This window comes from Leucoraja erinacea, chromosome 17, assembly GCF_028641065.1.
Source record: "Leucoraja erinacea ecotype New England chromosome 17, Leri_hhj_1, whole genome shotgun sequence".
NCBI classification, from domain to species: domain Eukaryota; kingdom Metazoa; phylum Chordata; class Chondrichthyes; order Rajiformes; family Rajidae; genus Leucoraja; species Leucoraja erinaceus.
The window spans coordinates 18,472,357-18,498,129 of NC_073393.1; the positions used below are offsets into that span (position 1 = coordinate 18,472,357).

At 41.4% G+C, this 25,773-nt stretch overlaps 1 protein-coding gene across 1 annotated transcript in view; it reads right to left on the reverse strand.

Annotated features, from left to right (window-relative positions):
* sf3b3 (splicing factor 3b, subunit 3) overlaps window positions 1-21,897 on the reverse strand; it is a 41,934-nt gene extending 20,037 nt beyond the window's left edge. The window contains exons 1-12 of the mRNA XM_055648710.1: window positions 21,747-21,897; window positions 20,046-20,179; window positions 18,188-18,343; window positions 16,988-17,158; window positions 13,511-13,683; window positions 11,789-11,930; window positions 10,165-10,277; window positions 8,913-9,050; window positions 7,302-7,405; window positions 5,006-5,171; window positions 3,353-3,448; window positions 2,674-2,746 (exon numbers count right to left, since the gene is read on the reverse strand). Of these exons, the coding sequence (XP_055504685.1) occupies window positions 2,674-2,746; window positions 3,353-3,448; window positions 5,006-5,171; window positions 7,302-7,405; window positions 8,913-9,050; window positions 10,165-10,277; window positions 11,789-11,930; window positions 13,511-13,683; window positions 16,988-17,158; window positions 18,188-18,343; window positions 20,046-20,115 (1,402 nt within the window). The 5' untranslated portion in view covers window positions 20,116-20,179; window positions 21,747-21,897. The remainder of the gene's footprint in view (window positions 1-2,673; window positions 2,747-3,352; window positions 3,449-5,005; window positions 5,172-7,301; window positions 7,406-8,912; window positions 9,051-10,164; window positions 10,278-11,788; window positions 11,931-13,510; window positions 13,684-16,987; window positions 17,159-18,187; window positions 18,344-20,045; window positions 20,180-21,746) is intronic.
* Between the last annotated feature and the right edge of the window lie 3,876 nt (window positions 21,898-25,773).

Consider the following 25,773-nt stretch of genomic DNA (forward strand, 5'->3'; position numbering starts at 1 on the left):
TAGAGATCGAGCCACCTCATACCAGCCAGGGTTAGTACTGCTCTTTCAGACTCAAAAAGAGGACAACCAGGGCATCAACTATAACTACAAAAAGATCACTTAGGCCAGGCATGTCTGTACTTCTTACCCACCAAACACTGCAGGCAAGCAGTCAAATTCAAATAATATCACAATTTGAGAATCGACATAAACTCACTGCTTAACTTAGAACATTTATGATTCTGCAACACTGCAAGGGCTGTGCTAATGGCAGTGCAAGTTTACATTCTCATGTAAAATGCATCGTTAATCAATAAATAATCCGCAAAAAAGTAGCCATTACAACAATTCCATTATCAGCATTAAAAGTGCTGCAGGAGTTCCACATTCAACACATTCCCAACTAAATCCCAGAAAAAAACTCATAAAGGCTGAAAGAAACTTTTATCCTAAAGTTTGTTAATATTTTTGTTCGAGGAATTTGCAACACTGATTATTATACTGCTGTTTCCAAACTGTTTAGGGCAGTCTAAGACTACATTTGCCTCGCCCAAGAGATCATTATTGCAGTTTTCACTTCTGTATATAATTCAAGATATACAATGACAGAAATCACATTAAGACTAACTCCAATTAATATTAAAAACAATTGTAGTAACCATAATTAAGTGCGATACGCAGGGTAGCGACCAAAAATTCATCCAATGGTTCACTCATATTGCTATCCCATGGAAGGATCGAATGCATGAATACAGGCAGCAGTTTGGTAAAAGTACTCGCCTGTGTCTTGGGAAGCAGACCAAGTGACAATGAAGGACTGCCAGTAAATTACCAAGTCAGGTCCAAGTACAGTGCCCAGCGTAATGTTTGGGAGAAAGACTCATCATATATTTATTTGCCTCTGCACTCCACAATTTGAGATTTGTAATAGAAAAAAAATCACATGTAGTTAAAGTGCACATTGTCAGGTTTTAATAAAGGCCATTTTTTATACATTTTGGTTTCACCATGTAGAAATTACAGCAGTGTTTATACATCGTCCCCCCATTTCAGTGCACCATAATGTTTGGAACACAGCAATGTCATGTAAATGAAAGTAGTGGAGTACAGAGGCAAATAAATGACGGGTCTTTGTCCCAAACATTATGGAGGGCACTGTGCAAGTACAAGGGAAACATGCAGGTATTTCTGTATTTCATGCCACGAGCCTTGGTGATAGATGTCAGTTTGGGTGTCGCCTTAGGAGAACAACTGCAGACCATTTTACAGAAAGTTGTATGTTCCAGCCACAGTCCAACATTGAATGAAACAAATGTATAGGGTAGTGGATGGCGTACACATTAATAATTTGGCCAGTGACTTAGTGGTGTTGGAACTGCATTCCCCCTCGCAAATGGCGAGCACTCCATCAAAAACTGCATGGTGATCAATGCTGTTGTGAATATATGCATCTTCCACATGTAGATTTGAATCAAGGTCAATGCCTTACATTTGTTCATTCACCATGCGTAGTGGAACCAAACTGGCAGCTACATCCTTCAGAACCCACCAGCTTTGGTAGTGGAGATATTACTATGCACCTCGTGATAAACACTGAAGTCCTTCAACTAGAATACACTCTGTTTCCTTCTTATTTTTACAGCTTCTTCCAATCATTGTTCAATATGAAAGAGTACTGAATCAGCAGAGGGAAGATAGTAGCCTGCCATGTCTGATCTAGTATCATGAGACTCAGGAGACAAAGTTGAGCATTTGCCTATCCTGTATACACTGTGGGTTTATCCCAGAGTTGGAGATGTCCGGCACAATGTCTGTATGTTTCTGCAAGGATGATTATGTTTGGCAAGTTTTTTGGGACAGCTCTCACAATTTAGACATCCGTTCCCAGATATTTATGAGAAGACTTTGCAAACGTGGCTGGGCTGGGAACAACTTTACCTATTGCCAGGTGCTCTCACCAATTTTGTTCCCTGTTGCGATATACTAATCTTGGCAAATATGTGTGGTCTGTCAGCTATTTCATAGTTAAACAAATTATCGTGTATGGAGTCGCATGAGCCAGACCAGGTAAGATGGCAGATTTATTTCCCTGAAGATACCCAGTAGTTTTGTGGTCATTGTTACTCATGACTTAAAAAAAATTCTGAACATGAATTCCACAGCTGTCCAATGCAGATTTCGGTATCTTACCAGTCTTGTAATTTAACTACAGTGCCATCATTGTTTAAGCTCTACAAAATACCCACAAATTAGCACATTTTCAATGACAAATCAACACGGCAATCCTTCTAAATATATAGCACTAACTTTTACATTCAAATGTACAATGATTGCAGTTCAATTATCAGAACTGCAACATTGATCTATGAAGTCTTTTGTTCTCAGTAATTTTAATTTCAGAACCAGGACATGGCTGGCAAGAAAAAGGATTGTGGAGGTTACATGAGCAAAAAGGACAGATAATGTAAACAAAGAAAAAAAAGATGCTACTTCAAAAGGAAGAGCATCAATGGGTTATGTGAAAATGAGAACATTATATTTACAATTTAGCAATTATTTGAAACGTGAGATTTGTTTCCCTCAACATCTATTTTAAATTGTGACCATTTGCCAGCACCATTACTGGATACAGTTAGGCAAATATTATTGAATACTATCTGAACAAATTTGTGCATTACATTATTCAGACCATACCTTCCACATGTCTTCTTACAGTCCATACAGCATTTGGATTACCGGGCAGCTCTGAGACAGCCATTTCTGATACCTGTCAAAAAATGAGGCAAGAAATTTAAATATTCATTTTCTCTATATTATTATAAAATGATTATCCACTAAATGGGAATTGCAAACAGGTTGCTTCAGCATAAAATTCAACAAGAAATCGAATTGGTGATTGTGGAACATTAATAATGATGGGGCCAAAGACATCGACTTTGGTCTCCTCAATGTGCACAACTGAAGGAGTTTTCTGCACTTACAAAACTAGCAACTTGAGAAGTCATGGTGGTGGCGAGCTATGGACTGCTGAATCAGAGAAGTAGAATTTTCCCCAAATACATTTCGGAGAAGAGACATGATTCACATCATTTTATCAGCAGTGAAAGTAGTAACCTGGCCTTTCCTAACAAAGCATGCATGCAAAAGGCATAGGTGTTCAAGTCCAAGCAGAATGAGAGCCTTTACCAATAATAATCCCTGCCATTCTGCATAAACTACTGTGACAATAAAGCCCATCACAGTTTCTAACTAACACCAGCTAATAAACCAGCATACAGCAACCAGGACCAGCTACTGAGCAATTATATGAAGTGACTAAAGGTGGAGCTAATGTGATATGATATGTACAAACTTTGAAAAATGCGTCTCATACCTCAAGACCATGTCTCAAGACTCTCAAGGATGATCTTGGCCCTCTCCCACAAGCCACATATAACTGAGGTGTGTCTTCATTTGCTAAATCAGCAATCTGCAAGTAAAAACAGTGGTTAAACATCAGGGGTAATCAATCATCCTGCCAATTTACTAATAGCAGAGCTGCCACGTTTTGTCAGAGCATTTCAGTATTCTAATACCTGAAAATCAGTATTTTGCTGAGGAAATCAGTATTTTTACACGGTGCCATTTCGCTGCAAAAAAATGCTGTTTTTTGTCAATCAATCAGATTTATACATCACATACACAATAAAGTGCAGTGAAATGAACTTGCCAGCAGCCGTACAATCAAAAAGAACATGCAATACATAATAAAAATTTAACACAAACATCCATCACAGCATTCTTCACTGTGGTGGAAGGCACAAAGTACAGTCAGTCCTCCTCCATTGTTCCCCGTGGTCGGGGCCATAAACCTCCGCAGTCGCTGCTGCGGGCGGCCAGATGTACAGACCCTCTTGTCTGGAAGGTAAGTCCCAAATCAGTGCTTCCCTACCAGAGACCGCGACTTCAGGATGTTGTAGGCCGCAGGCCAGTGGTTGGAGCTCTTCTCCAGGGATCCCCGGTGAGGGATCCCGCTCCGCAAGTGGTCATACCCATGTAAGAGTACAAGTATGCATAACTTTGCTACCAATTGACATGTCTTCTACGCACCTTAATTGCCATCTCTTTGTATACTGCTGTTTGAACGGCTGCTTCCAGCTTTTAGCACCAGATGATAATGTAGGCCATTTTGGAAGCCTCCCTCTCCCTCCTTCCCTCCCTCCTTTTTTTTCTCCCTCCCTCTCTTATTCTCCCTCTCACTCCTTCTCCCTCCCCGAACAGTCTGTGACCCATAGTGTTTTTTATTTTGTTTTTGGATTGAATTCTGTTTTTAATTTGTGTCTCTGTGATGTCTTTATTACTTATTTTATTCCGATTATATGTTTTTATTCCGATTAATCTATGTAAGGTGTCCTTGAGATGTCTGAAAGGCGCCCATTAAATAAAATTTATTATTATTATTATTGCGCTATGTGTAAAGGCAATAGCCCTCCAGCTGGTAGCGCTATAATTAGAACCCATAGTGCTGTTCGTTTAAATTCCCACGCGTTAAATTGACAGCGCTGTTTAAACCTGTAGCGGAACAGGCAAAGAGGATAAAAATAATCATCCAGATCTTGAAATTTAAAATACTAATAGATTTAATCGGCTATAATTTTTAGTTACAGTATGACTTTTTATTTACTTGTATTTTTTAAGCAGCAAGATGAAACAGGGAGATTGGCCTATTTTAAAAAAAAATTGTGTTTTACAAAGCAAATCCATACATCCGTAGTCTTATCGCATTTCCATACAAAATAAGTAAAATCCATACTACTTGGCAGCTCTGTAATAGCCAAATCAAATCAGCCAGGTAAACATTTATCAGAAGACTATTTTGGTGAATGAGACACAATTAGATTCATTGAGTCAGCATTATGTACAGCAGTGACCAATTCTGCCAACACAAAAAAGAGACAATCAATTCCTAAATCATCCAATTAGTCCGATAAATTATTAAACAAATGGAGGGACCTGCAAAGTAAATGATTTAGAATGCATTGTATACCTGGCATGTCAAAATTGGTGACAAGCTGTCCAGCTCATCCACTAATACCAAGTTTTTGAGAGGTCGTGGCTGGAAAAAAAAGGTATCTCCTTCCTCCAAGGGCATGGCTGAAGAAAATTCTGGCTCATCATCATCATCTCCCAGATGTGCAATTTGATAAAGGTAACTGCAATATAAAAGTTGTTTTTTTTAAATTTACATAATGAAAAACAAATTACTTAAAACACAAAAAATGTATGACATGTCCTTAATCTATCAGATATCCATCATTGAGCCTGTGATCATGCTGGCAAATCCAGATTTTCCACATAGAAACTGTTTTGAAAAGTAAGGGAACCAGGCATCATTGACATCCAAAAATTATCAATAAAAGAGTGCAGCCAGGACCATGATCACTCTGATTAAAGAGAACACAGAATTCCTCCTGCCCAAGGTATAAGAATTGACAGGCAAATTAGAAACTAAAATGTCTTTAATTAGAGGGGAAATGGTGGTACATATTAAAATATAAAGTAAAATATTAAAATAAAAAGTATTATGACATGCTGAGGAAAAGGATAAAGATCCCCTTACACAGATATTTAAAACCAGTTGGGCATTGCATCAACTGAAATTTAAGGTGAATGGACAGATTATTCATAGGTCATCACCTGAATATTAACTTATGTTTCTCCCTCCTAAGATGCTGCCTGACCTGATGATTATCTCCAGCACTCATTGTTTCAGCATTCAGCACAATGGACAGATTACTATTGGGCAGTGTATCAAAGAGATATAGACCATTACAGGCAGTATGAACAGCCTAGTTATTTACTTAAAAGTAAAATGGGGCAGGGAGGCTGGAGGAATAGGAGCTAGTTGGTTCTTCCAAGTCATCATCATCGGCGGTCACTCGAAACGAGTATGGCTGTCCTCTCCTCTCCATTCCATAGGGTCATCTACTTGTGGGTCTGCAGATGTCTGTAGAGGCCGATCCGCGATCCACACACCTTGGTGCAACGTGGGCAGTGGAGACTGGCAGTGGTTGGTAGTCGTCAGGCCCCCTTCTCTCCCCTAACGGTGCTGTCGCCTTGTCTCTGCGACACGGCATAGCTCCTTTTCATGACGTGCAGCTCCTTCCTGCATGGATTTCCTCCAGGAGCGCCTGTCCAGTGCAATTTGCTCCCAGTTGCTCGATGTAATGTACAATTTCTTCAAACTGTTCTTGATGTTGTCCTTGAAGTGTTTCTTTGGCCCGCTGACAGCTCGCCGACCTTCCTTCAGTTGAGAATACAGGATCTGTTTAAGGGCCTGTCCCACTTTCACGACTTCTGCCGAGTTTACCCCCGACTCATACTCGTGGCATCAAGTAGGTCAGGGCATTTTTCTAGCCTGATGAAAAATGTCCACGAGTAAAAAAAGGCCGTGAATTAGGTCGTGAAAGTGGGACAGGCCCTTTAGGGAGACGTGTGTTGGACATGCGGACGGCATGGCCAGTCCATCGAAGTTGGTGCTGCATTATTGTAGTGGTGATGCGGGTCATGTTGGCTTCCTCCAAAATGCTGATGTTGGTGAGTTTGTCCTCCCAGCTGATCCTTAGAATCTTTGGTGGTATTATTCCAAGGCTCTCAGGTGCCTGCTGTAGGTGGTCCATGACTCGGCTCCATTCAACAGGGTGGAGAGGACAACGGCTCTGTAGACCAGCAATTTTATTTGAGCCTTTAGGTCTCGGTCTTCAAAGACTCTTTTCCTGAGTTTGGCGTGGGCTCCACTGGCACAACTCAGGCGATGGTTGACCTCAGAGTCAATGTCAGCTTTTGAGGTAAGAATGCTGCCAAGGTAGGGGAAGTGGTCAACGTTTCCAAGAGTGGTGTCGTCCGCTTTTATGGTGCGCCGTGTAGACGGCTGGTTGGGTGGAGGTTGATGTAGGACCTGAGCCTTCTTGATCTTCCAAGTAAAGGAAGGGCATCCATGCTGTGAGCCAAAGCCCAAAAATATTGAGAAATGTAGTCATATTTTCTGTGTTTTGGTTGTTGGTTATGAACTTAAAATTGATTAAACCACAGCATTCGTCAAGTTCAGTAACATACATCAACAAAAAACTGGGTTAACACTTTGCATATGGCCTCAAAGTTTTAATATCCTGGATTGATAACACCAAGATATGTTCTCAAAGGAATTCAAACATTCATTCAGTTCGGGTCATCGTTCAATTAGTTGCATGAGACCACTCACTCATGTAAGAACAGGATGTAGAAATATTTAACAAAGCAGTTTATAACATTTGGCATGACTAACAATACAACTGAATACCCACTGGTTGCCAAATTCTGAAGCAACAAAGAGAAATCCAGTCTTCAGCACACACATGGCAGTGGATGCAGGTACAGTATCAAAATACTTCAGCCTGATTTCAGTCACCTGGAAACATACAAACATAGCTTCAGATAATGGGGTATTAATTCTATTGTGCACGAGAGCAGCAGGATGTTGGAACTGGACAGTGAATGAGTGGGTACAAGCGTCAAACAGAGAAAAATGAAAACGCTAACAGATATCAGAAACTAGAGGGAAATCAACAGCAATGTTTTATTATGTCCTATTCAGAAAACAGATAGCATAGCATTCAATTTTGAGAAGTAATCGAGCTTCAGGGATATTTTGGGGGTGGGGGCATAAAAGTTTGATCCACCCGTTCTTTTTATTTATGGAGTATGCCAGCATTTAATGACAATTTTAACTGTATCAGACTGTATGAATTATAACCTAGTGATGAAGAAAAAATGGCATCATATTGTCAGGACAAGGAAAGTATCTGGTAGGAAAGCAGAGTATATTTGAAAGAATATGCAAGATTAATTTGAAAAATAAATGAGCAGATAAATTGTATTCAGCAGTGAACTAATCACGTTGACCAAAAATAACTGCATTTGCACCATGGGATTTCCCAGCTCCCTTGACGGTGGTTAATCTCCACAGTAATTCAGTGCACCCCTTGACTTAAATAGCATCGCTCAAGGAGGGGTACAGAATAGGAAATGCCCATAAACTGACAGGCATCTAAGCCACATCTATTATATTGAGTGCTCCGACTGTTAGAAATACTCAAACTTGTAAAATTACTCAAACTGTTTAAAAAAACGACTATTAATGGAGATATCTGAATAGACTCCAATCAATTAAAATCTAACTTAGCGAATACCATCATTTCTTAGTCATTCACTTCTGCGGAATAAACAGGGTAGTGAATGGGGGACGCTATCCCTGGCACCGCCTACACACGAAGATTCCATGAAAATTGCGAGATGGGTGGCATTGGAAAATTGCCACAATCTCCCACTCATCCAAGCAGCTTTATCTAAACTGAACAGGTGGCGTTTTCAGGAATTTTATTCCCACAGAAATACCAAGTAGTTTTATAGGGATAAACACATCAGGACAATTGGGATTTCTCTACTAAATCTAGTAGAGAAATCCCAATTTATTTATTTGTTGTATTTTGCAAAGTAGAAGAAACTGAAAATTTGTTTCTATAAAAAAGTTACTATTTGCAATAAACTTGATGGATCGAGTGATAGGGTTACAGGGGAAAAAAGGGAAGTGGGGACAAATATGATTGCTCTGTTCAGGCCTGTTGTAACTTAATTAGATAAAATCCTCCTAAAAACAAACGTCTATTTTTATTAATTGTGTCATTATAGTGGACTGTTCACATCCTGGATTCTGTTGTAAGAACATTCCAATTATGAAATTGATCACACCAGATCTTGGGTGAGCATATATATATATTCATTGATAACAAACGTGGTCACAGTTTGATTCCATATTATCACTAAACAAAGCCAAACCATTAAAAAGACGTAACTAGATGTATCAACAAGGACTTTGCTTGTTAAGCCTGAAATGTGAAATCTACAAGTTTTCCTACCATGTCTTCATCCGTTTCGAGTGTGATTTTGAAGATGTCGCCTTGTTCAGTTTGTGCTAGAAAGAAGAACATGGACTTTGTCTTGTGTGTTGCAGAACAGACAAAGATCATTCCTCTCTCGGGGTCATCCAGGTCATTCTGGAAGGAAAACCGAGAAGTGATTTAAAATACGGTCCGTGATATGCAACTACTAGAATTATTAATTTATATAATCATGACAGTTTTGACCCAATAGTTTGATGTATCCTTTTTTCTTTATTTATGGAATATAGTTTCTGCCTGGTAATGTTAATATTTAACTCCACTAAGTATCTTCAGCCCATTCAATGGAGTTATGGACGATATTATTCTCAAGCGTCTGAGCTATAGGAAGAGGTTGGGCAAGCTAGGACTTTATTCATTGGAGCGAAGGAGGCTGAACGGTGATCTTATAGAGGTGTATAAAATCATAAGGGGATTGCAAAATCTTTTTCCCCCCAGCATAGAATCAAGAATGAGAGGGCATAGGTTTAAGGTGAGAGGAAAGTTTTGATAGCAACCAAAGAGGCATCTTTTTCCATGGATGGCAGTGGAATAAAGGTAAATGGGCCAGGGGCTAGCAGATGGGGACTAGTTTGCATGCAGCATCTTAGTCAGTATGGACACATTTGGCTAAATGGCCTGTTTCCATGCTGTATGACTGCCTTTGTGACTCCATTTCCATAACCCTAATTCCTCTATTTTCGAAAAAATGTTGTGGCTCAGCCAAGACTCCATTTACATTCCGCATCACCCATTCTTTACTCAAAAGGGGAGTCTGACGAAATACATAACCAAATCAAATTCTCCCTAGTAAATCTCAATTGAGCTAAAGAACTATGATGTTCGTTACAGGCATCAATATGACTCAGCTGGGTCAGAGGTTTGCAGAATCAAGCCTCAGATCATGCGCACGAAGTGGCATTTGTTACGAATGGGACATGAAACATTTGTTCATTTAAGATGCACAAAAATAATTACCATCTGAAAACCAGAGACCCATCTTCATGACGAACAATTCTCCTGGCTTTATGGTTTTCAAATAAATTATCCTTTTTATGACATTTGGCTGTGCATTAATATGTTGCCGTTTTCTCTCATGAGCCAACAGCAACTACAAATAAATGGCTTTGAAATGTTTTGGAACATCCCTGAAAAAGGCAAATTCCCTTTTTAACATTCAAAATTCTCCTCTTTGCTGCAAGGTGGATATAAAGTGCAATATAGTTCTTACCCTCCTCCTGGGAATAGGACATCGGATATCAGGCTGATCTCCAAAGTTTTTATATGTGATGTAATTTTCAGAACAGATTAGAACACCACTAGGTCCATCAGAGCCTCCTGGAACTGCAGAAGAAGAGATTTTATTTTCAACATACCAAAATGTTGCTATTTTTAAACTTCAAAATTGTTCCAGATTAGGACTAATAATAACAATCAGTGGCACAGGTGATTGAGCTGTTGTCTCAAAAACTACATTAACTTTCAGGTTCAATTCTGTATGTAGTTTGCACAATTCTTGGAGGCCAGAGTAGGATTTCATCCATAACCTAAAGACATGCAGGCTGAGAGGTTAATGGATCACTGTAAAGTGCCTGCATGTAGTGAGAGATAGAATCTGGATTAACTTTAGGGGAAAGTGCAGAGGGTAATATGGGAAAAATCTAGAAATAGTGTGAACAAAATAGCTGGTGTAGAATCCAGTGGGCTAAAAGGCCTGCTTTCTTGCTGTATTTCTTTACAGTGAAATAAAATGAGAAATAAAAGTCCAGTACATGCCAGACATACTTAGGACTGGTTAACTATTTCAGGTACAGACCATGCATCAGAGCTTTAATGTTTTCTGCTAGTAACCTTGTCCTATTGTTTATCGGTAAAGAATGGAGATTCCAAGGGGAAGATCTGGCATTTGTGTTAGCCTTAATAGCCATCATCTATCTTGCTCCTGCTGAGGTTCAGTTTCTCAAGGTCCGTGTGCACAACAGGATTTTTTGCTTTTTCACTTACCACTCTTGACTTCCACCCCAAATAGGAGTCAACCTCCACTCAAGACTCTAATATAAATTCTTCATCTACAGGGCCATCAGCCTTTCACTGAAAGGCCGCTTTTGTTGGGCAATACTGTTTATTTCGAGATCAATAACACTTATAATATGGGTAGGAAGGAACTGCAGATGCTGGTTTAAACCGAAAGACACAAAACGCGGCTCAGACAGCATCTCTGGTGAAAAGGAATAGGCAACGTTTCGGGTCGAGTGTCTGAAGAAGGGTCTTGACCCAAAACGTCTCATAATGTGAGTTCAGGTGCTAACAATAGCTGCTGCAATTCTGCAGAATATGCCTCACCCAGACCTTGTGCTGCCAGCCAAATCCTTACCCCCCACATTTTCCATTCCCCTCCACATTTGGTGAATGGTAAAAAAATAAAAGAAGAGCTTTTCTTACTGCCCAATAAAAATTAAATCCAAAATTGCTAAATTCATGCAGACTTAACAAACAGATAAATTCTCAACTTTACTGGTCTGGTATAAAAAACCAAGCCCAAAATAATAAATTACTGCTTCGCCAAGAGCCCCAACCAATTTTCCACAATTCTTGCAAAAGGTCTTCAAATGGAAATGTTAACTGTTTCTCACTCCACTTAAGCTGCCTGACCTACTGGGCCGTTTCTCTTTTTATTACAGCTTTCCAGCATTTGTGGGGGGGGGGGGGGGGGGGGGGGGTTAAACCACAAATTGTTATTTTTTATCATATTTAGGCAAATTGATGTTTTAGCACAAGCAACAACGTGTACAGGTTGAACTTAAGCTTTCTAAATGTGATTCAGTCAATATGTAGTCAGCCTACACTTGCCATACCTGTAATCAGGAAGTTGCCATGTTCTTCCAGAGGTTCACTGTACTTCCTCACAACATGGTTCAAGCCCAGGTCCAACTCATAGAATGTCAATGTCTGTTGAGTATTAGCAGCAGCTTCACCTGTAGGATCGCTATCCGCCTCCTATAATAGAGAAAAAGAACACTCAAACCACGAGACCTCAAACTATCTTTCAGTGCAGATGAATAGTCGACTCCAGCTACACTCTGTTTAATGTCGAGATTAACTCTGCTGATTATGAGATGGCCAATTTCAACTGAGTTTTATATTTATCCAATTCTCAGAGCATGACTGAATTTGCCACAATAACTAAATCTCAAATCCAAACCTCAAAATTAGTTCTAGAAGGGAAATAGCCAGTACAGAGGTGGTGGAAGGAGGTGGGGGTTGAGTGGGGCATGAGCTGGCAAGCAATAGGCAGATTCAGGTGTGAAAAGGATTATCAGACTAGGTCTCCTGTAATGAATGGTGTGCCAAAGGGATCAGTGCTGGGTCTACTGCTGTTTGTTATTTAGATTAAATGAGTTGAATATGAATGTTGGTGGATGACACTAAAATTGACAGTATACTGGACAGTGAATGCGGTTATCTACAATTAAAAATTGGATTTTGATCAATTAAGCGAAGGAATGGCAGATGAAGTTTAATGCAGATAAATGTAGGCGTTGCATTTTGGCAAAATAAACCAGGGCTGGACCAGCGTAGGGTCCAGGGGAGCATTATATTACATTGAGGCTTGTAGGTGCATAGCTTCATAAAGTGGCAACACAGGCAGACAGGGTAGTGAAAAAGGCATTTGGTACATTTGCCAATAAAGCACTATAGGAGTACAAACATCATATTCAACGGTTTCAAAGGTATTTTGTCAAGTGTACCAATTAAGGAACAGTGATATTCAAATTACCATACAGCCATACTAAAAAAAGCAACAAGAAACACAACTACATAAAAGTTAATGTAAAAATCCATCACAGCAGATTACCCACATTCCTCACTGTGATGGAAGGCTTTAAGTCTAATCGTCTTCCCTCATTTTACAGTCATACAAGAGGTTGACAAGACCACACTTAAGTACTTTGCACAGTTCTGATCACCCAGCTATAGGAAGGATGTTATGACACTGGAAAAGGTGAGAAAATATTTACACAATTGTTACTAGGTCTGGAAGGTGTGAGTTATAAGGGTAGGTTAATTCTTTTTTTCTCTGGAGCGTAAAAGGTTGAGGAGTGACCTTATCAGGAGGGGCATAGGTGACATGAATGATCAGTTTTTTTTCCCTCAGGGTAGGGAAATCTAAAACCAGAGGGTAGGATTGAGAGGAGGAAGATTTAAAGAGATCTGAGAGGCAACTTTTTCCACAGAGTGGTGCATATATAGAACAAGCTGCCAGAGAAAGTAGAGGAGAGTACAATTGCAACATTTAAAAGATACTTGAACAGGCAAGTGGATGGGAAAGGTTTGGAGAGAGCTGGACCAGGAGCCCACAAAGTGGAATTGGCTCAATTAGGAAACTTGGTCGTCATGGATGAATTCGGCCACAGGAACTGCTTCCGTTCCTCATAGCTCTGCAGAAAGTGAGACTTCTGAAAGCATTGCAATTTTTCTGCAAAATTAACTGCAATTTCACTAGTTGTCAATAATGTCTCAGGACAAAAAATATTTCATCGCACTACATTAGTCATACAAATCTCTGAAGTCATTACCTCATAATCCATCTCAAGGCAAGCAAACATAGGGTTTTCAAAGCCCACATCGACACCAACTACATGATATACCAGAGTATTTGCTTTATGCGCTTCTAGCGGTGAGGAAATAGTAAGGCGAGCAGCAGCATCTCTGTTCAGAATGTAGACCAACTTTTGCTTCTCAATGGCACCTGGTAACAAACCCATTAGTTGCGTTATAAAACCAGAAGACACAATGAAAATAAAAATATTTCTCCAGCACTGTAATAAATGCGCAGCTTAAGCAGAAATATACCACATCATCAAAATGTTAATTTGAGATCTGTAGTTCAGTATTAGGCAGCCTCATCAAGGGACTCTGGAGTTACCCTCACTGATCACAATTTTTGGGAGATGGGAACGCAAAGATAAATTTTCCAGGTTTTCTAATCCCGACTTCCACCCACGCCAGAAAGCAGACAAACAAATTTCAGATCAGTCTTTCAATATCCAGTATCAGATTATAGACACAAGGAACTGGAGATGCTATTTTACGAAAAAAGACACATTGCTGGAGTAACTCAGCAGGTCAGGCAACATCTCAAGAGAACATGGATAGGTGACATTTCAAGACTGACTGTAGTGGAAAGGAGAAATCTGGAAGAAAGGTAGGGGCGGAACAAAGCTTGGCAAGTGACAAGTAGGGTGTAGGAAGGAACTGCAGATGCTGGTTTAAACCGAAGATAGGCACAAACAGCAGGAGTAGCTCAGCAGGACAGGCAGCATCTCTGGAGAGAAAGAATGGGTGACGTTTCGGGTCGAGGCCCTTCTTCAGATTGGTTAGGGATAAGGGAAACGAGAGATATAGACGATGATGTAGTGAGATAAAGAACAATGAATGGAAAATATGCAAAAAAGTAATGATAATAAAGAAAATAAGTAATTGTTAGCTGTTTGTTGGATGAAAACGAGAAGCTAAGTGCGACTTGGGTGAGGGATGGATAGAGAGAGAATGCCAGGTTTACTTGAAGTTAGAGAAATCCAAATCATACCACTGGGCTGCAAGATGCCCACCCAAGTGAAATATAAGATGCTGATCCTGCAATTTGCATTTAGCCTCACTCTGACAATGGAGGAGACCTAGGACAGAGAGGTCTGTGTGGGAATGCGAAGGAGAATTAAAGTGTTTAGCAACCAGGAGATCAGGTAGGTTCAGGAGGACTGAGCAAAGGTGTTCAACAAAATGATCGCCCAGTCTACCTTTGGTCTCGATAATGTACAAGAGTCCACATCCTGAAAAACGGATACAGTAGTTGAGATTGGAGGAGGTGCAAATGAGCCTCTGCCTAACCCAAAAGGACTGATGGGGTCCCTGGGCAGTAGTAGCGGTGAGTGGTAGCGGTGTGGAATGAGCTTCCAGTGGAAGTGGTGGAGGCAGGTTCATTGGTATCATTTAAAAATAAATTGGATAGGCATATGGATGAGAAGGGAATGGAGGGTTATGGTATGAGTGCAGGCAGGTGGGACTAAGGGAAAAAAAGTTGTTCGGCACAGACTTGTAGGGCCGAGATGGCCTGTTTCCGTGCTGTAATTGTTATATGGTTTGTTATATGGTTATAAGGGCAGGTGTTGCATCTTCTGCGGTTACAGGGGAAGGTACCTGGGGAGGGGTGGTTTGGGTGGGAAGGGATGAGTTAACCAGGTAGTTGCTGAGGGAACGGTCTCTGCGGAAGGTGGAAAGGGTTGGAGATGGAAAGATTTAACTACTGGTGGGATCCCATTGGAGGTGGCGAAAATTTCGGAGGATTATGTGTTGTATGCGATGGCTGATGGGGTGAAAGGTAAGGACTAGGGGGACTCTGTTGCGACTAGGGAAGGGGGAGCAACTACGGAGCTTTGGGGAACCGAGGAGACACGCTTCATCAATGACAGGTAGATGCAGTTGAGTGTGAGACAAGGATAGAATTGGTATAAAATGTGAAGCTAGCTAGAGGAAGGAATCTAGGTGGAGGGGGGTGGGGGAGGGAAGGGGTAGGGAGAAATGGATGTGCAACTAGGTGGGGCACAGGGAAGAGAGGGACAGGGGGAAGGATTTCTAGACATTATCTAAAATTGGAGAGCTCAATTTTGGGTTGAAAGCTATCCAAGAGGAATAGAAGGTTGTGTTCCAGCTTCAGTTGTTTGTGTGGTGCCTCACTGGCTATAGAGAAATCCCAGGACAGAAAAATTAGTATAGGATTGACATCTCTCTTCCATATAACAATTACAGCACAGAAACAGGCCATCTCAACCCTTCAAATCCGTGCCGAGATGGCCTGTTCCCGTTCTTGATCTCTTTCCCCCATCATAGGGGACAGACTATCAACTGATATCTTACATAAACCCATCTACTCCCAGTTATCTGGACTATACCTCCTCTCACCCTGTGTCTTGCAAAGACACCAACCCAATCTCACATCTGCTCCCAAGATGAGGCTTTCCATTCTAGGTGTCTTATTTCTTTAGCAACTGTGCTTTCCCGTGCTGTTGTAGGTGAATCCCTCACCTGCGACTCCTCCGTGTCCTGTAGTTCTGCTCTCGCTCTCCCCCCTCCCAGACAGAACAGGATTGAATCCCCCTGACCATTAACTTTCACCCCACCAGCCTCCGCATCCAACACACCAGTCTCCGACATTTCTGTTACCTTCAACGTGATCCCACCACCAATTCCGTCTTCCCATCCCCAGCCCTTTCCGCAGTGACTGTTCGCTCCGCAACTCCTTGGTCTTCCCACCGAAACCACATCGTCACCAGGGGCTTTCCCCTGTAATTGCAGGAGTTGCAACACCTGTCCCCATTTCTCCTTGTGCTTATCCATTCATGGACCCCAGTCCTTGTAGGTGAGACAGAGGTTCACAGGCACCTATTCTAACCTCACCTGCTGCTTTCGGTGCACAAAATGTGACCTCCTCTACATCGGCAGCGCCAAGCATAGACAAGGCAACCATCTCACAGAACAGTACTGCTCTGTCCACCCAGGCCTGCTGGATCTCCCAGTTGCAAAATATTTTAACTCCCCTTCCCATACCGATTTAGGCCTCCTCCATTGCCAGAGTAAGGCCACACGCAAACTAGAGGAAAAGCACCTCCTATTGGGTGGGATACAACTTAAAAGGTAGTAACATTCAATTCTCCAAATTTGTCTCTCTTCCCTGTGCCCCACCTGGATGCACACTCACCCACTTCTTCGTTTCCCTTCCCCCCTCACCCACCAGATTATTTCCTCTGGCATCACATTTCACGTCTCTTCTATCCTTATCTCACTTTCCATCTTTGGCCCATGTCCAACCATCTTCCAATCAAAAAGCCCCCATAGCTGTGTCCACCACTTACCAGTCCCCCCCCCCACACAATGCTGGTGCAACAGGACAACGGGTAAACAGACGATGCTACAGGTCCATCGTATTCCAACTGGTGGATAAGACTCAAGGAACTGAATGGCCTGCTCTGGTTCTTACTTTCATCTCTGCCACTCACCTATCATGACAGCACGGCCTTTTGGATCAACTGCCAAGTACTGGCCAGGCACAATGCGACGGCACCCACTCTTTCCGAAGGTTTCTTGATGAACTTTGTCAAAGATATTCTTGGATGGCTGGTATTCCAGGATAACAATTCTGCCAGAGTCACTGCCTACTACTATGTAATCTGAGGACAAAAAGGAAATAAAGTTTCTGACAACTGCATACAATGCCTTTAATTTTAAAAACAACTATATAAATTGAATCATAACAGATAGCCAGGATTGGCAATTAATTAGCATTTTGATTCTTGAATAAATCCTGTTATTAGCAATTCAAAGGCCTAGACCAGAGACCAAGAGTTGAAAATATTATTGTAGCATCTTGGGAACTTGAATTCATTTTTATTAATCTGGAATTAAAAAGATGACATCAGTAAAAATGGCCACGATGCTTTCAGATCACAACCTAACTTGTTCATTTCAATCTTCCAGAAATGGAAACCACCACTCTGTTTTATTTGTGACCGCAGCTTTAAATAAACAGCAGACTCTTAATTGTCCTCTAAAGCGTCTTTCAATTGTATGAAAGCCCGATCCCCATCTTCCTAAAGACAAATAAGGACGGGAACATTGCAAGAACAAATAAATAGTTCACAATTTGTTTATTTCGATTTTGTTCAATGCCAACCTGGATCATTTATTAATTATGCACTTACACTGATCTAGTTCACAAGAATTTTATGGAAGCTCCCAAAGTTAATCCATCTCAAGGCAACTTTCTGTGATATCGGTCCATAAACGGAAATAAAGTCCCGTGAATTACTTTCTAAATGGGGTTCCAATTACTCTATGAAATAACTGAATTGTGACTGACCACAACCAATCACTGGGGATGATCAGATCTCTAAACGACAATCTTAAGTAAATAAAGTCACCATGTTAGACAAGACATAAATGAATCTAATCCCCTACCCCACTCTTCCTCACTGTGGTACTTTGCATGACCTCAAACATATTCATCATCCACCAGGATTAGGAATAGCATATAATATACAGACTGTACTTCTAAAAAATAATTTGGAGTCAAGATACGCAAGTGTTGAAATGAAATTGAGAATAGATTTCAGTTCAGTGCCAATTTCCATATCATTTGTTTGGCGAATTTATAAATATTTTCACAAAAGTGGTCAACACACATTTATGAATATTCTCACCTTTGGTACCTCCAGTTAACCGGAAGGCCATTAAAGAACGAATTATCCCAAAGGCCTCCACCGTCAACAGTGTGTGCACCTTCCCAGTATTTGCATCTGGACGGAGCAACTCCAAGATCTTTCCCCGGGAAACAACAATCTCCTGCATTTTGGTGCCTAAAATTGAAATGCACATAGAAGCAACGTGAAGGACATTACAAACAATTTTGAAATCTATTCCACAACGCCGGCTAAGTTAGATCATTTTGCAAACCTTGATTTATATGAGTTTTTCAGCATAAAACAAGCCCTGTGGCCCACCACATCCACGCCAATCGTGTACATTCATTCCATTTATCCCAAACTCGCACACGGTTACAGAGAACATACAAAATCAACAATGACAGCTCCCAATGGCAGAACTGAATATGGAAACTGTGAGGAAACAGCACTGACTGTTGCACTGTTGTGTCAACCCCACATCACTCTATTGTAAGTTGACAAAAATGCTGGAGTAACCTCAGTTGAAATGTTAATGGTAATGTCAATTGAAAGTTGAAATGTTAGCGCCGAGGTCTCTGGAACATGACTTGAACTCTAGAACATGACTTGAACTCTGGAACATGACTTGAACTCACAATGTGCACACCATAGCTAACACAAAACTATAATATTACCAATAATGCAGATGGTAATAATCTTACCAATAATCCAAATAGTAAAATCTAGTTCTCCCAAATTAGGCTCAACAAAGAATTGGAACCCAATCCTGCAGTTTAGTGCTGTAGTAGAGTATTACAGAAGTGCAGTATTTTGGCTGAAGCATCAAACAGGCAGCACAGTGCTCACTTCTTCAGCACCCATTTTGGATCATCTCTTCCATTTTTGGCCATATGCAGTTGGAACCTCCGAGTTCCTTCCACAACCCAAAGACCCAAGGTTGGTTAATTAGCCATTATGAATTTCTAATAGTGAGTAGGGGAATATAAAAGTAGAGCAGTTGATGGGCATGTGGAAAGCTTACTATACAAGGAAAATTAGAGGGAAGATTGCCTCATGAACAACAGACCCCATGGGCTAAAATGGATTCCTATGTTGTAAGGAAATATGGAAACAAGGATGCAAAACATTGCGTAGCACATTATAAAGTACCATTAAACTATTAATCCCCCAACTCTTGCCAGTAACATATTTTTGATTGTTATAGAAATTTGTAAACTGCCTGCTGCCCATCTTACAACAGTGAAAATACAGGAAGGACGACTGTAGTGATCGTCATCAGTCCCAGAGGCTATTAATTAACTAGGGCAAAAATTAAATTCTGATTTGTCAGTGTCCACTGGAACATATCCCTGCGCAGGCAATAGTAGTGCCTCGAGGAAAGATGAAAGCAGAAAAGGACTAAAATGGAATTGTAAATGGACACGGGTTTCATAAAGTACGCTGGCATGCTGGAACAACAGTCCTCACGGCACCCCTAACAGCACTGTGATTGCATAGGTCACAATGATTTCAAAGCTTCAGTTCTGTGGCATTCCACAATTGGCAACCAGGCCTCCAGAGTAGACACCGTGAAGCTCTTCATTCCTCACTAACTCAACAGGTTTTGGCAGTGCAAGATAAGTTGCCCAAAAGTTGATATTTATTTTAATAATTTAAAGTGCATAAAGTATGTATGGGTATTCCTTAACTTGATCTGAGTAGTAAGTTATGGAACCCAACCCCTCCCTAGGATTCAAATGTGGACAACCATTGATTTGATGAGCTTGCATCAAACTCTCTGTATTTCCACTCGCCATCTATGTCTTGGCAAACCAATGCCACAATCAACCCCTTAATAGCAGAGATCATACAAACCCATTCTGTTGCAGATGCTTACCTGAGAAGTTTCCGTGAATGGCATGTGAAATGCCAGTTGCCCTTTGAAGGGTCAGATTATATAAAAACATCTTTCAGCAAGTTATTTTATCACAGTATAGAAGATTAGGTCCTGTTTCCAGCTGTTAAGAGTGTCTGCATAAAGAAGAAGAATTGGACTGATTAGTTACGTAAATACTGGTCTCAAAATCTGATGAAAAGTAACAAGATGGAACATAAGATAAATAAAACCTGACAAATGTTAACTTTGTTACTCTTTCTACAGATGCCACCACATAATGCTGGGTGTTTCTGGTATTTTTTTTTGTTTCAGAACCACTTTAACTGGGAAACTTAACAACTGTGACTGTTTAAAAAATGCAGCCTTGGTGTAACAATTTTGCAAACCAGTGAGTAAAATGGGTTACGATTTTATCACAATTAAGTTTTTAAAATGTGAATTACACCATCTTCAGCAGTCAAAAGCCACATGAGCTAATAGACCAACACCACAAAAAATCAATTGTTAGATTCATCCTTCATTTTGAAAAACACAAGTATTTGTGTTTTAATGCACATTTTCGATGGGGAACTAAAGAACTACTTAAAAAATATTTTTGAATTTGACAAGCTGAAAAAAATTGCCTTGCAAAAATAGTCTGGGAAAATAATTGTTTTTACATAACTTCCCGCAATAACTAAAAACTATTGTCTCTTAAGAAGTCTGTCAGTTTCACTGCAGGTGGTCATTGAAATTGACAATTGCTTCTATTGAGACATGTGCAAGGATATTACATAGCCTTTCCACAAAATAATTAACCTGTTCAATCACCTTAGAAAATAACATTTTTGTTAAAAAGTAGTTATAGATTTTTCCATCAAGACCTAAACATTCCTACAAATTTGATCTTCTAACACAACCACCACATACTTAGAAAAAATGAACAATTTCCAAGCCCATTTTTCAGAGAATACAATGACAGTGAAATTAGATTAACACATGTAACCTAAACTTCCAGACTTTGCGGATCAACACCAATTTGTTCCCTAAAGGTAGGCCAAAGTTAATCATGGGTCTAATGGAAGGAAGAAATAGTTTTTGTTTTATGGCCGTGTAAATGTGGTTCACAGAGGGCATCAGCTTACAGAGGTTGTTCGCTAGTAATCCACGCTCTGAAAAGATCGGCTGGTGGAGGAAGTCGTACAAGGGAGCACGAGTATTATGGCCCATCGGGCTTCAAACCAGCTCGGTGCACTAAGTAACGGGTTCATGCAGTGGCCATAAGTCAGTGTCGCGGATCCGTGCAATGGCCACAAGTCTGGTCTCCGTGCCCCATATCCGCGCAGCGGCCACAGGCCTGGTCTCCGTGCCCCATATCCGCGCAGAGACCACAAGCCTGGTCTCCGTGCCCCATATCCCTGCAGCGGCCACAGGCCTGGTCTCCGTGCCCCATATCCCCGCAGCGGCCACAAGCCTGGTTTCCTTGCCCCATATCCGCGCAGAGACCACAAGCATAGTCTCCGTGCCCCATATCAGCGCAGCGGCCACAGGCCCGGCTCACTCCGCCGCCAGCTGCCCGAGGACAATGCGCGCCACCTAGGCCCGAAAGCCTGGCTCAGTGCCCGTCTCCCTCGCGGTGCCGACTAAAGCCCATCTCACCGCAATATTGCGAGATTTAACACCGCCACTGTCCCTTGGCTCGACCGCGGCCACAATACCTACCGAATGATGTGGGATGCCGCCGATGTCCGCTCAGACTCCTCGGGCCATCGCCATCTCTCCCGCTCCCTCGCCGCCCGCCACAACCCAGGGTCCTCGCCACTGGCGGGACGGCCCACGTCGGGCCTGAATTAACCAGGGAATTAAGCCCAAACGTCGACACCCCCTCGGAACACTGGTGCCCGTCGACAAATATTTGGCAGTTATATTTCAAAGCAACTGTAAAAATATGAACGCTGTTAGTAGACTGTTGTAAAACATGAGTGTTTTTTTTTTACAGGCAGTTCCTCAGATACCTCAGCTACATGTCTAAGACCTTTCGCCTGAATGCATGTTTGAAATCTGTTGGCAAAAAGTTTGTTTTACATCGTGGTAAATGTTATTCAATACGTTTAAAATGTAGTTGTTTCTTACTTTGATTTAGAATTTGATCATGTGTGCATTATAATATAATTTGCAATATATTCTTTAACAGAAGAACCAGTTCCAAAGCAGTTCTTGCAGACGGGAATATATATATGGGCGCCACTGAGTCGTACAGTATGGAAAACACACCGACCCACATGTCCCATCTACACTAGTCCCACCTGCCTGCGTTTGGCCCATATACCTCTAAACCTGTTCTATCCATGTACCGGTCTAAATGTTTCTTAAACGCTACAAAAGTACCTGCCTCAACTACCTCCTCTGACAAAGTAGACTGCATTGGTGCTACCTCCTGCACCCACACACAACTCACTGACTTCATCCATTTCACCACAAACTTCCATCCGGCACTCAAATACACCTGGACCATTTCTGACATTTCCCTGCCATATCTTGATCTCACTATCTCCATCGCAGGTGATAGACTACTGACCGACATCCACTATAAACCCACTGGCTCCCATGGCTATCTGGACTACACTTCTTCAAAACCCTACTTCCTGTAAGGACTCCATCCCCTACTCCCAATTCATCCGTCTACGCTGCATCTGTATCCAGGATGAAGTGTTCCACACCAGGGCATCGGAGATGTCCTCATTCTTCAGGGAACGGGGGTTCCCTACTTCTACTATAGGTGAGGCTCTCACCAGGGTCTCTTCTATACCCCATGACTCTGCTCTCACTCCCCATCCCCCCCATTCCTAACAAGGGCAGAGTCCCCCTTGTCCTCACCTTCCACCCTACCAGCTGTCACATACAACAAATAATCCTCTGACATTTTCACCACCTCCAACGTGATCCCACCACTTGCCACATCTTCCCATCTCCTCCAGTCTGCTTTCCATAGACTGCTCCCTCTGTAACTCCCTGGTCAATTCGTCCCTTCCCACCCGAACCACCCCCTCCTCCATGGGCACCTTCCCTTGCAACCGCAGGAAATGCTACACTTGTCGCTTTACCTCCCCCCTTGACTCCATTCAAGGACCCAAACAGTCTTTCCAGGTGCGGCAGAGGTTCACCTGCACCTCCTCCAATCTCATCTATTGCATATGCTGCTCTAGATGTCAGCTGCTCTACATCGGTGAGACCAAGCATAGGCTTGGCGATTACTTCGCCGAACACGTCCGCTCGGTTCGCAATAACCAACCTGATCTCCCGGTGGCTCAGCACTTCAACTCCCCCTCCCATTCCAAATCCGACCTTTCTCTCCTGGGCATCTTTCATGGCTAGTGTGAGGACCCCCTCACATCAGTCTAAAGATGGGTTTCGACCCGAAACGTTGCCTATTTCCTTCGCACCATATATGCTGCCTCACCTGCTGAGTTTCTCCAGCATTTTGTCTACCTACCTCTGACAGCTCGTTCCATACACCCACCACACTTTGTGTCAAAAAATTACCCTTCAGGTTCCTACTAAACCAATGTACAGCACCTTATCAAAGACCTTCTGAAAACAGAAGTAAACAACATCCATTTAATCTCTCCTTTGTCTATCCTGCTATTTACTTCCTCAAACAACGACAACAGATTTGTGAGGCAAGGACACCCCTGCAATTTGAGAGGGAGAAGGTGAAATCGGACGTATCGGTTCTCTGTTGAATAAAGGTAACTACAGAGGCATGGTGGACGAGCTGGCTCAAGTGGATTGGAAGGGGACCATAGCAGGAATAAAAGTGGAGCAGCAATGGCAGGAGTTTCTGAGAGTAATTTGGAAGAAGCAGGATCTTTTCATCGCGAAGAAGAAGAAACATACTGAGGGGAGAATGAGATGGCCATGGCTGAGAAAGGAAGGCTAAAGGCTAATGAGAAGAAATGTAAAATGGCAAAGATTAGTGTGAAGCTGGAGGATTGGGATCCTTTTAAAAACAAACAGAAGGCAACTAAAAAAGCAATGAGGCAAGGGAGGATGTTGGGCTGCTGGAAAACGACGTTGGAGAAGTAGTAAAGGGAAACAAAGAAATGGTGGATGAACTGATTGTTTTTTGTGCCAGTCTTCACAGTGGAAGACACCAGCAACATACCAGAAATTCAAGAGAAACAGGGGCAGAAGAGAGTGTAGTTACAATTATTAAGGAGAATTTGCTTGGAAAGCTGAAAAATCTGAAGGTGGATGAATCACCTGGACCAGATGGACTACAGGCCAGGGTTCTGAAAGAGTTAATTGCATAGATAGCGGAGGCATTAGTAGCGATCTTTCACAATTCACGCGAGTCAGAGAACTGGATATTCACGAACATTACTACACTGTTTCAGAAGGGAACAAGGCAAAAGAAAAGAAATTATAGGTTGGTTATCTTGACTTCAGAGGTTGGTAAGATTTCATTAAAGAGTCCATTATTAAAGATGAGGTTTTGGGTTACTTGGAAGCACATGATAAAATTGGCCGAAGTCAGAATGGTTTTGTTCAGTGGAAACCTTGCCGACAAATTTTGAAAATAGTTGAGGAAGTAATAAGCAGGATAGACAAAGGACAATCAATCGATATTGTTTACTTAGATTTTTAGAAGGCCTTTGATAAGGTGCCATATGTGAGGCTGTTAAACAAGATAGGAGCCCATGGTATGGGAGGCAAGGTACTTGCATGGATAGAAGATTGGCTGACTGGCAGAAGAAGATAAAGAGACCCTTTTCAGGTTGGTTGCCGGTGACTACTGGTGTTCCGCATGGGTTGTATTGGGTCCGTTATTTTTCACGTTATATGTAATTGATCTGGATAATGGAATAGATGGCTCTGTGGCCTAGTTTGCGGATGATATGAAGACAGGTGGAGGGGCAGATAGTGTTGAGGAAGCAGGGAGTCTGTAGAAAGACAGACAGGTAGGGAGTATGAGCAAACAAGTGGCTGATGGAATACAGTGGTTATGGGAGTAGGCAGGAGAATGGGGTTGAGGGAAAAATAGATCACCCGTGACTCGATGGGCCAAATGGCCTAATTGTGCTCCTACATCTTATGAACCCCTCCAACTCATCACCATATCAACCCTAGCTTTATCCTATCACAGATCTTTCCTTTGTCCTATACACATGAACACAATTTTCCTTTGATCATTTGAGCCTAAATCTGTACTTTCTACAATTGATTTTGTTAATAATTAATAAAGTGGCAAAATTGTTGGAGAATAAAGATTCCTTTATAATTTACACTTCAACTATAGTATTTTTATGGAATGAATATCACATACCATGCAGACAACACATGGAATAGTAATTGAACATTAATTTAATTACTACAGGCAATACTAACATTTGATTAGGGAATTCAAATGTGTTACAAGTCTGAGTTTAGCTTCTACAAAGTCTACTATATACATTAGAACCCTCAATAGTAGGACATCACCAGTAGAAAACATATCAAACCGATTAACCCTTTCATTACTATCACCATCTGAGATAATTGTACAAAATTACATAGCATTCGTTTGGTAATACTAATGTATACTGATGTCAAGCATATGAGGACTTTTCATCATATCATTTCAGCAACAAGCATTTTTCAGCAAAAACATAGAATGAAAAGAGTTAAGTAAAAGGATTTTCTATCATCCCATCTGCAACAAAACAAAACTGCTGAAATAACTTAACCAGCCAAGCAAAACCTGTGAAAA